Source organism: Dermacentor albipictus, chromosome 1 (assembly GCF_038994185.2).
Source record: "Dermacentor albipictus isolate Rhodes 1998 colony chromosome 1, USDA_Dalb.pri_finalv2, whole genome shotgun sequence".
NCBI classification, from domain to species: Eukaryota; Metazoa; Arthropoda; class Arachnida; order Ixodida; family Ixodidae; genus Dermacentor; species Dermacentor albipictus.
In genome coordinates, this window is record NC_091821.1 from 56,750,385 (window position 1) to 56,764,660 (window position 14,276).

The 14,276-nt window shown below is 45.5% G+C and overlaps 2 protein-coding genes across 2 annotated transcripts in view; one reads left to right on the forward strand and one right to left on the reverse strand.

Moving 5' to 3' along the window:
* The window catches only part of LOC135899298 (nose resistant to fluoxetine protein 6-like), a 97,159-nt gene extending 92,159 nt beyond the window's left edge, over nt 1-5,000 (reverse strand). The window contains exon 1 of the mRNA XM_070521127.1: nt 4,969-5,000. The gene's annotated coding sequence lies outside the window, so the exon portion shown is untranslated. The remainder of the gene's footprint in view (nt 1-4,968) is intronic.
* LOC135899355 (uncharacterized) lies at nt 875-9,036 on the forward strand. Its single transcript, XM_065428602.1, has 2 exons — nt 875-5,657; nt 5,813-9,036. The coding sequence occupies exon 2, from the start codon at nt 7,753-7,755 to the stop codon at nt 8,761-8,763; it is 1,011 nt and encodes a 336-aa protein (XP_065284674.1). The 5' UTR covers nt 875-5,657; nt 5,813-7,752; the 3' UTR covers nt 8,764-9,036.
* Nucleotides 9,037-14,276: the final 5,240 nt, after the last annotated feature.

The following is a 14,276-nucleotide window of genomic DNA, read 5'->3' on the forward strand; positions in this document are numbered from 1 at the left end:
CCCGCCTGAATTTTACTATATAACAGTGTAACCACTTGAGATATAACTACGAGACATCTGTACAAGCAGGCACACAAAGATTTGTTGGCCAGTTGCCTACTCCTATAGGTCATGTACTACATAGCAGCTCCTGCAGAAATGTTTAAAATAATTTGTGATCAATTTAATACCTGAGTGGACTGGCAGCTCAATCTCTTTCAAACAACAATTAGTTAAAAGCTTCTTTGTTGCCCTGATGTTTTATGATCTGTTTTTGACTGCTCCACGTTTCTTAGCTGTGTGCATACAGGCCAGGCTGTTCTTGCTTAAATGAATATTTTTGAAGAAGTGAAAAAGATTGGCTTTTGTTTTGTTTTTCAGGTGCCTTGTGAGCTCTCACCCAAGCACCACATTCCAGAGGTCTGCTGTGAGCAGACCTGGCAAATTGAAGTAACATCCAGATAGTCCAATAAACTGTTCGTAGGTTCAGAGCTTTGCAAAGTATAGTCAAAACTTTCTTTTAAAAGTGCAAGCACTGATCCAACCTGATCTTTCCATCCAAACATTACATTTTATATCAGTCACAAAGACATAACTAGAACAGCAGCACTGCAGTGAGGAACGTACAGTGGTACTCCAAGTGTTATACTGAAATAATCTATGAAGTCGAATTAGTTTGTAATTTTTGAACAAATTGGCATGAATTTCTGTGCCATAGCAGAGTTTCAATCCGTGCGCTGCATCATGTAGGGAACAGTAACCTTACAATTTCATTTCATTTCATTTATTTGTTGTTTGAGACATACAGCTGTCTCAGGTGTTGCAGCAAGAGGCAGTATTCTTGCCTAACAAAGGCTGCAGCACCCAAAGCATGTTGACACTCTGAAGCAAACAACAGCACAACAAGTGTTACAATTTTCGAAATATGATAACATATCAAAAGCGATTAACAATTCGAATCTCAATCAGTACATGTTAACAAGGAAAACAAAACAATGACATTGTGGTACATAAGGAAGTTATACAATAAAGTAGCGAAGAAAATACGTTTTAACAGATTTCTTGAACTTCAAGCTTGATTTCGAGGTTTGTAATTGTTCCACGATTGCGGGATTATTGTTTAGTAAGGTTGATATTTGAAAGTGTAATGCCTGTTTCCCGTAGTTCGTGCGAGTAAGCGGTACAGAGATTGGGTCATGTCTGAGATTATACGGAGTTTCTTTGGTGGCGAAGGTCTGATTAAATTGTATGTGATCAGCTTGACGGAGACGGAACGCCTCGAGCGATAGTTTATGCAAAAATAGGCGATCTATATGGAGTATGCCAAGCTTATCAAAAAACGGTTTAGTGTGTGCAAGAACAGGTAGGTTACAAACTGCCCTTACGGCTCTTTTTTGCAGCCTATATAGTAACATAAGGTTAGTTTTGGTAGTAGTTCCCCAGACCAGAAGGGAATAGTGTAGACGAGAGTGAATTAGTGCGTAATATAGCTGTTTCTTTAAATTCATTGGAATAAGATGCTTTAACATGTTAATCATTCCCGTCGCTCTACGAATGTCGGCTCTGAGGTTCTCCACATGAATGGACCAATACAGGTTTTCGTTAAACCATACGCCTAAAAATTTACGCACTTCGTATTTTCTATAATGCGCCCCCCAAAATTTAACTCGTAATGACCCATCAGCTGCTTTCCTTTAGGTCTAAATATGACGTACTTTGTTTTTTCGCAGTTCAGTTGTATTTTATTTGAATTTAGCCAACAGTTGAGGTCCCCCATCCATCTATTGGCTGCGGTAAATGCTTCTTGAATGTTGTGATCAGAGAAGAAAACGCTGGTGTCATCTGCATACAAAGTTATGCACTGTGTGTTTGGGATGTTAACAATATCATTGATATAGAGAAGAAACAAAGTTGGGCCTAGAATTGAGCCCTGAGGAACACCGCAGTTTAAATCAAGAAGTTGGGACTTAGCATCATTTAGGCAAACAAACTGCTTACGGGAGCTGAGATAGTTCTTGATTAAAGTATATGCTACACCTCTTATGCCATACCAGGGTAACTTTCGGAGCAAAATATCGTGATTAATTGAGTCAAAAGCCTTTCGGAAATCCAAAAATACTCCAATAGTGTAAGTCTGTTTTTCAAAGTTCTTAATTAAGTGGTCTTTCGCATGCAAAAGCGCTTGCTCAGTAGACTTTTGTTTCTGAAACCCGAATTGTGCTGGTACTATTGCTTTGTTTTTTGTCAAGTGCCCAACTATTCTTTTATTTGAAATGCGTTCAGGGATTTTAGAAAAGATAGGAAGAACTGAAATGGGTCTGAAATTATTGAGGTTATCTAACGCACCCCCCTTATGCAGTGCCACTACTCTCGCAATTTTCATGAGCACGGGAAATTCACCACTCGATAAGACGAGGTTCCAGATATGCGAAAGCGGGTGACATATAACTTGCGCTACACTCTTTATAGGCTTTGTACTTATTTCGTCCGCTCCGCATGCGCAGTTATTCTTTAGTGTAGATATGACGTCTGCTATCTCGGCTGGGCTTGTTGGGTACAGGAATATGGTGGGCATATCAGAACATCCTTTGTATGCTTCACATCGGCCTACAGGAGCATCGCTACACTGCGCAGCAGAAACCTGGAAATTCGAGTTAAATTTGTTGGCTAGGCATTTCCCTGATAATGGTATCCCGTCGATAACTGTTGACTGAGGACAGTACACTTTTTTGCCCGTCATTAATTCTCGAAATGTTCTCCAAAGCAGTGAAGGATTGTTTGCAGCCGCAGTAAACTTATTCTGATAGTACTCACGTTTAGCCTTCTTCATTTTAGAGTTTGTTTTATTTCGAAGCTGCTTGTAAGCTTGCAGGACGTGTGGATCTTTCGATTTATTGAATGTTTCAAATAACTTTTTACGGCGTTCAATTTCTTTATATAGTTCATAGGAGACCCAAGGCTTTCTAATTTTTCGGTGTGTTTTGCGCATTTCTAGTGGGGAACAAGTGTCATAAATTTTTTTAAAGAATGCTATAAACTTACTGTAAGCCTGGTCAACATTTTTTTCTCTCTCTATTACACTCCAATCGGTGTTAGTCACAAGCTCTTGGAACTTCGTAATGTTATTGTCACTTATTTTTCTACTTGCTCTGGCTTCTTTCCCATTCTGCGAAACACTATGATGATTGGAGCGCGGTATAATGCAAAAGATTGGTAAGTGGTCACTGATGCCGCTAGATATTATGCCCGAGACCATTTCATCGCTTAAATGGTTCGTTATACACAAGTCTAACACTGTACTTGTTTCAGCATTAATTCTTGTTGGCGCTTCGATTAAATTCCGACAACCATAAGAGTGAATAACATCTAGTAGATCACATTTATGAGAGTTCTCAAGAAGGAGGTCAATATTAAAGTCACCAGTGAGTAACACGGGCACTTTCAACAACAAGCTGTGCTCCAGGATCTTTTCAACAGTTTGCAAAAAAATATTCACACTACCTGCAGGTGGACGATACAGGACAGCAAGAAATAGGCCGCCACACTCAACCACAAGTGATTCGCAATCATCGTTAACCATACTGTACTCTTTTAACTCGTTGTACAATACGTCATTGCGAAAATAGAATGCAACGCCACCACCTCTTCGTTTACATCGCGAAATAGACACACAGCTGTAACCTTCAAGTTCGGGAATAAAATCATTAGAACTGAATCAGGTTTCTGTAAAAGCCAAGACATTGAAACTATAATGCAGAGAGTCAAGAAGCATGTTAACTTCGTCAAATTTGTTCCTGAGGCTTCTAGCGCTCATGTGAAAAACTGAGAAGCATTGCCTGTTATGAACATAGTTGCCCACATCTACTCGGAACGTTGCTTGACTATAGTATTGGTTGTCTCTTTGGCTAAGTAGCTCTGCCATTTTATATCAGTGTTACTGACATTGTCAGCTTCTATTCTATCTTGGACAAGTCATCTTCTGATTGAATTCTGATTGCGCAATCCCCATGACGTTTCCTGACAAACAGCTTTCCTTCCTTTATCCATGTAAACATGTAATCCTTTTCAGTTGCCTTTGCTTTCATTAGTCAAAATAGTCTCTTGTTCGTAGCTGTAAGGTTCTCACGCAAACCCACAGTTGATTTCTTCTCCCGCAAGACAGCTCTCTTTTTGAGCTATTCTTTAGTAGTTCGAGACTGAAAAATCAGTAGTATCGGCTGTGTTTTTCCTTGTTTCGCTGGAAGTCTATGAACAGCATCGAGTTCCCTTGTAGTTACAGGCTGCAGACCGAGTTCAATAGCAAGGATGTTAACCTTGCTGAGCAAGTCCTCATTCTCGGTAAACCTTATGCCGTGTATTTCCATGTTGTGTCGTCGTCCATACTGCTCAAGTTGATTAAGGTCACTTTTGAGTTTTTTTGTTTCTTCACAGTCCCCTGACGCTTCAATGGCGGCAACTCTTTTCTCTAACGTGCCAATTTTGTTTTCCTGAGCTGTCATTTTATCCAGTAGCGTATCATACTTCTCGGAAACAAGTGTCACCAAGGACTCGATGCCGTCCACAGCTAGCCTTCAGATTCAGTAACAACTCTACGTTTTTCTTTATTACGTTTACTTCAAGCAGCTTTTGATTTATGGCAGCTAGCTCATTGAACACATCAGTCATAGAGCGTGCATCTGCTGAGCTGTCAAGATCAATCGTTGCTGTAGGTTTGCAGGCTTCACAGTTCCACTTTTTTTTTCCTTTTTTCGAGCCATGGTTATTTCGTCCTCCCCCGAACAACTTCCTAAGTGGTACCTGCAACCACAGCTCACGCATAAAATGGAAGGTGTATCGTCGAGAAATGTTAGGCTACATGAAGCACACTGAGCAGTATCGGCCATTGCAGAAAATTTGTACACATGCAACAAGGACACTCGCTGCAGCAGCAGCAGCAGGCGGCAATATCAAGTAGCGGCGGAGGAGGCTCAAGTTGTGGTGTATACTGACCTGCGTTTGCAGAAAGAATTCCCCGGTTAGGAATGCAGCCACAGGACTAGCGCCACGCTGCTGCTGCCGCAGAGTGCAAATGCAGTTGGTCTTCAGTCGACGTGGCTTTATATACTGGTTCCCGGCAGCTGCCTGATTTATTTAGCACTTGTAATTTTCTTCGAGTATCTCAGAGCCTTTTCACATGAGCAGCAATTCAAGACACGATTCGCGATGTGTAGAAGAAGGCAGAGAGGTCGGCAACGATAATGGCTTCGAAGACTAAGGATGACTGCACTCGACATACCTGGGATTGAAATTTCAAAGCTTTTCGTTATTAAGTTCTGCTTGCGACTGGCGTACCTGCTATTGGTATATTCACCATCTTGGTTTGCTGGCATTTGCTTTTTTTTCTTTCTCTTAACGTAGGAACATTTTAGCGTGGGAGAGTTTCGTGAAGACGTGCCCTGGTCTTTAGATTGGAGTCAGGCGAGTTGCTTTGTAGTTTCGTATGCTGGCTTTCATGTGATGACCACATCGGTTGGATGCATCGGTTGGGTATGAGCCATTGCTGACAAAGAAGTGCTCATATCGGCTCCGTCATTAATGCCCGCTTTCGCAGTGCTAATTAGTTTGGATCCCGAAGATTGTTTTACCACTGTGATCGTGAAGGTATCCGCTATCCTCCGACACCCGACTTTCCACCAAAGGTGCGTTTTTCATCGATTTATCGGACTTTACCTGGTTCACCGCCAAGAGGCATTGCTAGGCCTAAGCGAAGCCAAGGTCTGCTTGGCCTAGACAGCCGTGCTACTGCCACGACAACATGGAGGTTTTCCCCACATCTTTGACGCATGGTTCCCAGGTTTCCCAAATGCGCGTGCAAGTAGAGGGAGAAGAAATTATGCCCAGGGAATTTCATCGCACGCCCGGATGGCTGCACAACGGTGGGAACACGAGCCGAACACGCCTGCATGCAACGCAGGGTGAGTAGAATTCTCGTACCGATACTCCGAGCTCTCAGCAGAAGACTAAATTCCACAAGAACGTCAGGACCGCAGTTATTCGGGCGGCTCGCATGCCCGCAATGCCAGCGGAAGAAATTAAGATCGTCGTGCGGCCGCGCGGAGGGCTCGATATTTCCAAGGCGGGAGCTGCATGCATGGCTACTGCCATCATGGCGGCAGCGGGAATTGAGAAGGCAGATCGAGCTGAGGATATGGCGTGTCCCAATATCCATCAGAACATTATGGTGCTCAGCACTCCGTGTGAGGAGCGAGCGAAGAAGTATGCTCGAATACAAGCTATCAACGTCCAAGGCAATATATACGAAGTGAGCGCTTACGGAACGATGTCCCACGACACAGTCAAGGGCGTGATCAGGGGCATAGCGCTTGAGGACAGCGAAGCCGCAATAATGCAGGAGATCGTTACAAAGTACAACCCCCTCGCCGTGGGAGCGAAGCGTATCGGGAACACGACTACAATAATTGTTGTGTTCAACGATACCAAGGTTCCCAAGTATGTGCGTTAGGGATCCACGCTCTATCCATGCACTCTTACAGGAAGCAAATAGAAGTGTGCAAAGTATGCGGGAAGGTCGGCCACAGGCGCGACGTGTGCCCCACACCAAACGTACGTGTTTGTCTTTCATGCGGTGTTTCTAATCCCAGAGAGGGCCACAAGTGTGTCCCCAAGTGCAAGCTCTGTGGCGAAGAACACCCCACTGGAGACCACCTCTGCAGAGCCAAATACAAGGTTCCGTACGTCGTGCGGCGACGGCGATGGGAACGCCGTAACGCCGAAGAACAGCGAAAGCAAGCACTCGAGTCAAGCGCCTTTCCACGCCTGGGACGCTCCCACTCGCGCAGCGCTTCCCGTGGCGGATCCCGCAGCGCGTCGCTCCATGCCTCACGCCACGCATCACGTTACGCTTCCCGTCATGCCTCGCGTAGCGCATCCCGCGGCCGTGACTCGTCGGACAGGAACAGCTGCGGCGCAAAGCGATCGCGCTCCCGTGACAGTCAGCTGGGCCGACGTAGCCAAGGACGAAGTTAAAGGCAGCAGCGACAGCTCCAACAGCGCCACTAGTGGCCGAAGCACACCGAGCAGCTGGCAGGTGTGGACTACCAGCCCCTACTACAAGGAACTCGAACAACTCCGCGCAACCAATGCGACCCTGGTAGAAACCACGCGCCGGCTTGCCGAAGAGCTAGCCGAGGTCAAGGAAGAACTTCAAGCACAGCAAGCCCATCCATGGAGAGAGCCAGCTCAGTCACCCGAGACACCTACACCTACACCCACCACACCAAGGCATACAATCAATGGACACAACCCAAGACGAGCCCCAGGAGGAGAAGACCACTGATCCAACAACCAAGAAACGAGCACGCACCGAAACAACACCCACCGTTGTCCCCGAGCAGAACTCCGACACGCTATCGCACCAAGTCACAGAATCAAAGGACAAAACCCAAGACGCGCCGCAGGAGGAGAAGATCACTGACCCAACCACCAAGAAACCACTTCATCGCGACATAACAAGGACCTGACCCACTTGGAAACTCAGCTCGAAGCCAAAATTGAAGTGCTCGCCAACACCCACGCCAGCACCGCTGCCGTGACCGACCAACGACTGGCACGGCTGGAGGAACTGATCACCACGTCCTTCCGCACCATACACGAGCGTTTCGAATTCATTGAACACACCCTCAAGCCCATAGTCTACAGCCCCATCTTTTCAGCGGAATTGGACAAACACCCATACCTCCAAGAACAGACGCAAGCCCCACCCTCGACACAACTATGTCCCAACACCAATCCACAATAGCATCGCTACCAGGCCTTACGGTCTGGGAGTGGAACTGTCACAGTTGCAACAACAAGAAAGCAGTGCTGCAACAACATATTACCACAGTAAACAAGAAACCCGACATTATCCTGCTACAAGAAACGGCGACGGTGACCCCCACCCTCCCTGGGTATCGCGCTAACGTTAGCCAAGGGGAGGGACGGGGCGTCTGCACGTTCGTCCGCAAAGGGCGCACGTTCATCGAGCACCAACTCAAACACGGCCGCAGCAGGGTGGAATACGCCTTCACCGAAATCATCCCAAGCAAACAACGGAAAGGCAGCCTGTTCATCGTAAACATCTACAGTAACCCCAAGCACCAAACACAGAAATTCAAGACCCTACTACACACAGCCAGCACCCAAGCCAGAGACAACACGTTGCTGATCGGAGGGGACTTCAACGCCGCCAATCGAGCGTGGGGTTATGTGAAGGACACGGCCAAGGGACGGGACTTATTACAGGATACCCTGGACCACAAATGTGTCCTAATCACGGACCCCGCGCATCCTACGCGCATCGGCAACTCCGTAGCACGAGACACCACACCAGACCTTACGTTCATAAAAAATGACCACACGGGCAAAGTAACATGGCACAACACGGGCGTCGACCTGGGCAGTGACCACTACATCCTCGAAATTACGATACCCAACCAATTACGGAGCAATACCATTATACATAAGTGGACGGACTGGGACGAATTCCGTAAAGGGCGCCTCACCACAGCACAAAACATCACAGAGATCGAAACCTGGACTGCGGAACTCCGCGATGCAGTGCGCTCAGCCACAAAGACCATAGAAACAGACGAAGACGTCATCATCATGGACAGCCGCCTGGCCCATCTGATAGAGGCCAAACGTTCGATACAGGCGCGTTGGAAGCAGCACCGGCTGAATCGCAAATTGAGGAAGAAGGTGGCTGACTTAAATAGGGCCATTGAAGAACACTCTGACCTCTAAAGAAATGAAGAAAGTTAATTAGTAAAATTTTCTCCCTAAATAATTGTATTGTGTATCGCACAAGTTACGATTTCTGTCGCCGTTATGATGCTTTCGCAGCAATGAAATATCATTTTGTCTTAAAACCTGCATATTTATTAATTTTAGACCGAGTCATATCCAAGAATCTTAGACGTAGCCCCTCAGGCGATCTTTATGAACTTTTTTTGTAATCTTTCGTATAGGCATAGAGTCTTGCATGTCTTCATAAGCGCGTTTTTCACCCGCCGTGGTTGCTCAGTGGCTATGGTGTTAGGCTGCTGAGCACAAGGTGGCGGGATCAAATTCCGGCCACGGCGGCCGCACTTCGATGGGGGCGAGAACACCCGTGTATTTAGATTTGGGTGCACGTTAAAGAACCCCAGGTGGTCGAAATTTCCGCAATCCTCCACTACGGCATGCCTCATAATCAGAAAGTGGTTTTGGCACGTAAAACCCCATAATTCAAGCGCGTTTTTCTGCGCATGCCCATGAATTTTGTACATGGCACCTTCGGCCATCCATTGAACTTCCCTGCAGTGCATTAACGTAACTCATTGAGCAACGCTTTCAAAAATAGTATTTCAGAAGGTTAGGCGAAGTTCAAACACTTTCCGTTAGCTACAGCATACGTTTTTTTCTGATAACATATAAGCGTTTACGGCACTTCGTCGTAATTACGACTATGTGCCTTATATGCCCATATATTCAGGAGAGTATCCTCCCGACGTAGCTAACTAAAGGTTGTTGAAATTCGGACGTTCTTTTGAAATAGAATTTATATACACTGCTGCTCAGTGAATTAGGCTAGTGCATTGCGGTGAAGTTTGACGGATACCCGAAGAGTCAGTTGTGCTAAATTCATGGGCATGTGCAGAATGACGCGCGCGTGAAGAGTTGCAAGACTGTATGCGTATACGAAATGTTACAATACAAAAAGACAACGTGTACCTATACACAACGTTACTATATACGTTTTAATTCATAGGTGCTCGAAATTTTGAGAATACGCCCCTGTATTAAACGTTACTTGAGTAAAGGTTGCAATTTTATTTCTGGTTTATAAGTGCACAAATTTGTGAGAATATGCTCCTTTAATCAACGTTACGGTACTAAGAGTGTGGCGTTGCTGCTGCGAAGCTGTGCGCATACCACGCCGTATAGTGCAAGTAGTGCATTTACTGGTCTATCTGAACGGAACTGGTATAATATATATCTTTATTTTCCTTTCAATGGACGTCGGTAAACGCCGGCAGTTTTCCGTCCGCGTCCTTTCATGCGCCATCCAGGTGCGATACCAGTAGTACCACTGCCGGTGTTCATAGCGCCAGCTCTGTGCCACGCCTGGTACCTGCCAGGAAGCTGTTTGTACTGTTTTCACTGCGCAGTGGCAGGATATTCGTGTGCTGCGACGTGCCACGAGTTTACCGCCTGCTCGTATTTTTAGAAAACCATGCGAAATGCTGGAGTGCAACGCCAGCGCTTTTAATTGTTTTAAATGCATCGACTTCGTGCTAAACTGCCAATTTTTTTTCTACAGTTGATTTAGGCTGTGTGGATACAATGAGGATGCTATTACGTATATAGCTTACATAAGTCGCTAGCCTAACACGCATGTCGTCGCTTACCCGTACGCAATGTTTGACATGTGTAATTGCGAAGAAGGTAGTATTATGCGATATGTGCAATTTGACGGGATGAAAACATAAAGACATCCCTCGCAAAAGCTTCTATCGTATCCTGCGTCCCAAGCACGCGCCGTCTATTAGTGTCCGTTGTGGAAGTCCCTACTTTGTAAGCAGGAAATATCAGCTACGTTGAAGTCCTGTTTCACTTTTCTTGGAAGAATGGAAAATGAGAGCCTTTTATGCGCATAGCTTAATCTCTTTTCCATAGTTCAGCAGTAGTTGTAATAGCTAGCTGATTGAATAATAGTCTGCGGAAACATTCACAGTTCGCGTAGTTGATGACGCACAATGCAACAGCCGTGGGGGAAATAGCGCGGGGCGTGACCCGTTGCTTGGCACCGTTTCAAGAAGGCATTGTCGGATCAATTCGCCCGAAGCACTCATTATCGCAAGTGAGTCAAACGCCTTTGCTTTCCTCCGTGCCGTGAAGAGCAATAAAAACGTGAAAAGGGCTCCACGTATTCTCATTTCCCGTTGTTAGCTCTTCGTAAAACTACTACTTGGCCTTTCTAGCGAACTATAAACTATTTTACTGTTCCTGCTTGTATCGGCCTTGAGTGATAGCAGGAATGGCGTTTTTAAAGATGCGGGCTACCTTAAAAACAACACCGAAATCACCCTCGCCTAAACACAACGTGGCGATGATGTTACACTTCCTCCCTGAGAGGATAGATGGATGGGTGGATGCAAAACTTTAATGACGGTCCTGAGGTACGTGACTCAGCGCGATGCGGGCTGCTCCCACGTTGGGACAGTCAGGCCGTGCCCGACCGCTGCATCGTGGGCCCTCTGGACAGCCCGCCCCGGGATAATTTGCGATAAGAGAATGTACCTTAGCCCGCGACTATCACGCAATGGGCAATCGCATGATGGGCGATCATGTATAGGCAGGGGGAACAGTGCAAGGGCAAAATTGCCTCTGTAATCCTGGCAAGCAGAATTGCCATCGCGGCTGCCACGACGTTTGGGAAACGCACCGACAGACACTCTCTGCTTTGGCTGCCGCTTTGCCGACACCTTAGGCAGAGGACCATGACACACGGACTGAGAGTAGCAGGTGGCTGGCCGGTGAGCTGAGGCTATAGGCAGAAGTCCTCGGACTGCGACTTGAAGCACATCTTTTCAGCGAAGCGAAGTGTAGCCTATTGACAGGAGGCTAGAACAATGTACGCCATCGTAAACGCGTCATTCGTTGTTTAGGTATTTTCTAGGGAAAAAATGACCGTGTTTCGCTAATATACAGAAACTGGGCACAGAAAGACTACCAGAATCACTCCACACGTTATGCTTAAATGCCCGGAACTAGTTAAGTTTGCTTCTCGTTTTTCAATATGTCAGAATTTGTACGCTGTCCTCATCTATTTTTATATATTATACGTAACATACAACTTGGTTTGATCATCACGCCTCTTTGCTGACGGTTGCATTACCCATCGACAATAATCAAGGCAGTAGAGACGAAGTTATACTAGCCCGATTTAAAGATAAATAAATGGCGCAGCACTGGAACAACCAAATAAAGGCAATGTTTTTGTACGTTTTGTAATTATAAACTCTGTATCATCTCCTCGTGACAGTTTTGAGTTGAACACGATGCTTGGATGCTTTAGCAATGGCAGTGTGGCTATGCCTACGTGATTTATTGCGTAATAACAGAAACTTGCCATTTCAGACAGCCTTATTACTTTATCAAAAACTGTGTTACTATTCATAATTTTGTATGGCTGTTATCTGTATTCCTGCAATAGTATTTTGTTTTTACATCATATACACGGTGGAAGATAGGCTAGGTGAGAGAACGGAGCGCTGTCAGCGCTCTGTGGAAAGGCGCGGGCGGCGTTCTGGTAACTCAGCGCGACGAGGGAGGGCGCGCGAGACTAGTGCCCGCTTTGCTTCCCGCTGGTGCCCGCACGCCTGCCAGTGGGATAGACAAAATTCCAATCAAGTTACTGAACTTGGCCCAAGAAGCAAGGAAACGCTGATAAAAGCATTGGAGGCACTCACAACAAATAAGCAAATTCCGCACAGCTGGAGATAGAGTACAATGAATTTGATTTATAAAGGGAAAGGTGATACTCGTGAAAGGTGATACTCGAAGGCATTACAACAGAGTATGTAATGCCTTCGGGCCCTTAAGGTTGAATAAATGAAATGAAATGAAAAAGAACATAAAATCCTTCCGACTAATTACGATAACATCAGTTATATATAGGCTGGTGATGCAGGCGGGGAAATTAAAAATGCACTCATGGATAGAAAGTAATAGAATACTCGGATAACTTCAGAACGGGTTCAGAAGTGGCAGGCGCTTAGGTGATAGCCTGTTCGTGCTTACCCAGTGCATTGAAATAGCTAAGGCGGAAAATAGACCTGTGTATTTAGCCTTCCTGGACATAAGCGGTGCATACGACAACGTGAACAGGCAACTCCTGTGGAACATATTAAAAGATGAAGGTATGGGTCATGAGGTAATTGATTTTCTACAGGAAATATATCGAGACAATAAAGTTGAAATAACCTGGGAAGGAATTAAGAGTACGACAACTGTCGAGGTACACAAAGGATTAAGGCAAGGTTGTCCTCTATCACCGCTGCTGTTCATGCTTTATATGATAAGTGTGGAAAGAAGGTTACAACGAAGCAATCTAGGGTATAATCTGTTGTACAGATTAGGCGGAAAGGTTGTTGAGCAACGTCTAGCGGGATTAATATATGCGGACAATATTGTACTGTTAGCAGATAGCCAGGAAGATATGCAAACTCTGGTTAATCACTGTGGAGACGAAGGAGACAGTTTAGGTTTCAGTTTTAGTGCAGCTAAGTCCGGTGGGATGTTTTTCAACGATAAAACTGATAGGATCTTACAATACAAGGCTATGAAATAACCCGAGTGGCCGAATACAAATATCTCGGGGTATGGATAAACAAAGGGCAGATGTACATGGAAAAGCACGAGCAGTCTCTCATATCAAAAGGGCGATGAGATGCCGGGATAATGAAAAATAGGGCATTGTGGGGGTACCAGAGGTATGAGGTACTGAGAGGTATTTGGAAGGGAGTAATGGTGCCGGGGCTTACTTTCGGGGATGGGGTCCTGTGTTTAAGGGGAGAGGTTTAGTCGAGACTAGAAGTAAATCAGAGAGCTGTGAGAAGATTACCACTAGGTGCCCACGGGAAAACCACAAACGAAGCAGTACAGGGGGATATGGCCTGGGCATCGTTCAAAGCACGGGAAGCTTAGAGTAAAATCGCATACGAAAAATGCCTGAGGAAATTAGACGATAACAGTTGGGCAGCTAAGGTATTTAAATACCTATACAGAAAGAGCGTTCACTCACAATGGCGGAAAAGAACTAGGAAGCTAACCAGTAAGTATGCCCGACACGAGGACGGAGAAAGACAGAGCATTAAACGACAGGTTAAAAACGCGGAAGGTAAAAATTGGATAAATTCAATGGAGAAGAGGCATAGTGTGGAACTATATCTTTACTGGAAACAGCAGGGAAGGAAGCGTTTTATGATAACTCAAGAGGCAGTGGCCTAGCTACTCTTTGAAGCTAGGTCAGGGTGTCTCAGAACGCGGAGCTATAACAAAATTTAACGAAGAAGACACATGTACTGTGTGTGGTAAATATGTAGAAACAATGGAACACCTCATACAAAAATGTGATGGTATCAATCCCGATGTCGATGCGGCCACAGTAACGCTCCCTGAGGGCCTAGGGCTCAGAGCGTTCAGAGATAACAATAGTCATATAAATAAATATGCGGCGGAAATTAGCAAAAGGTGATTGGAGGATTGGTGGC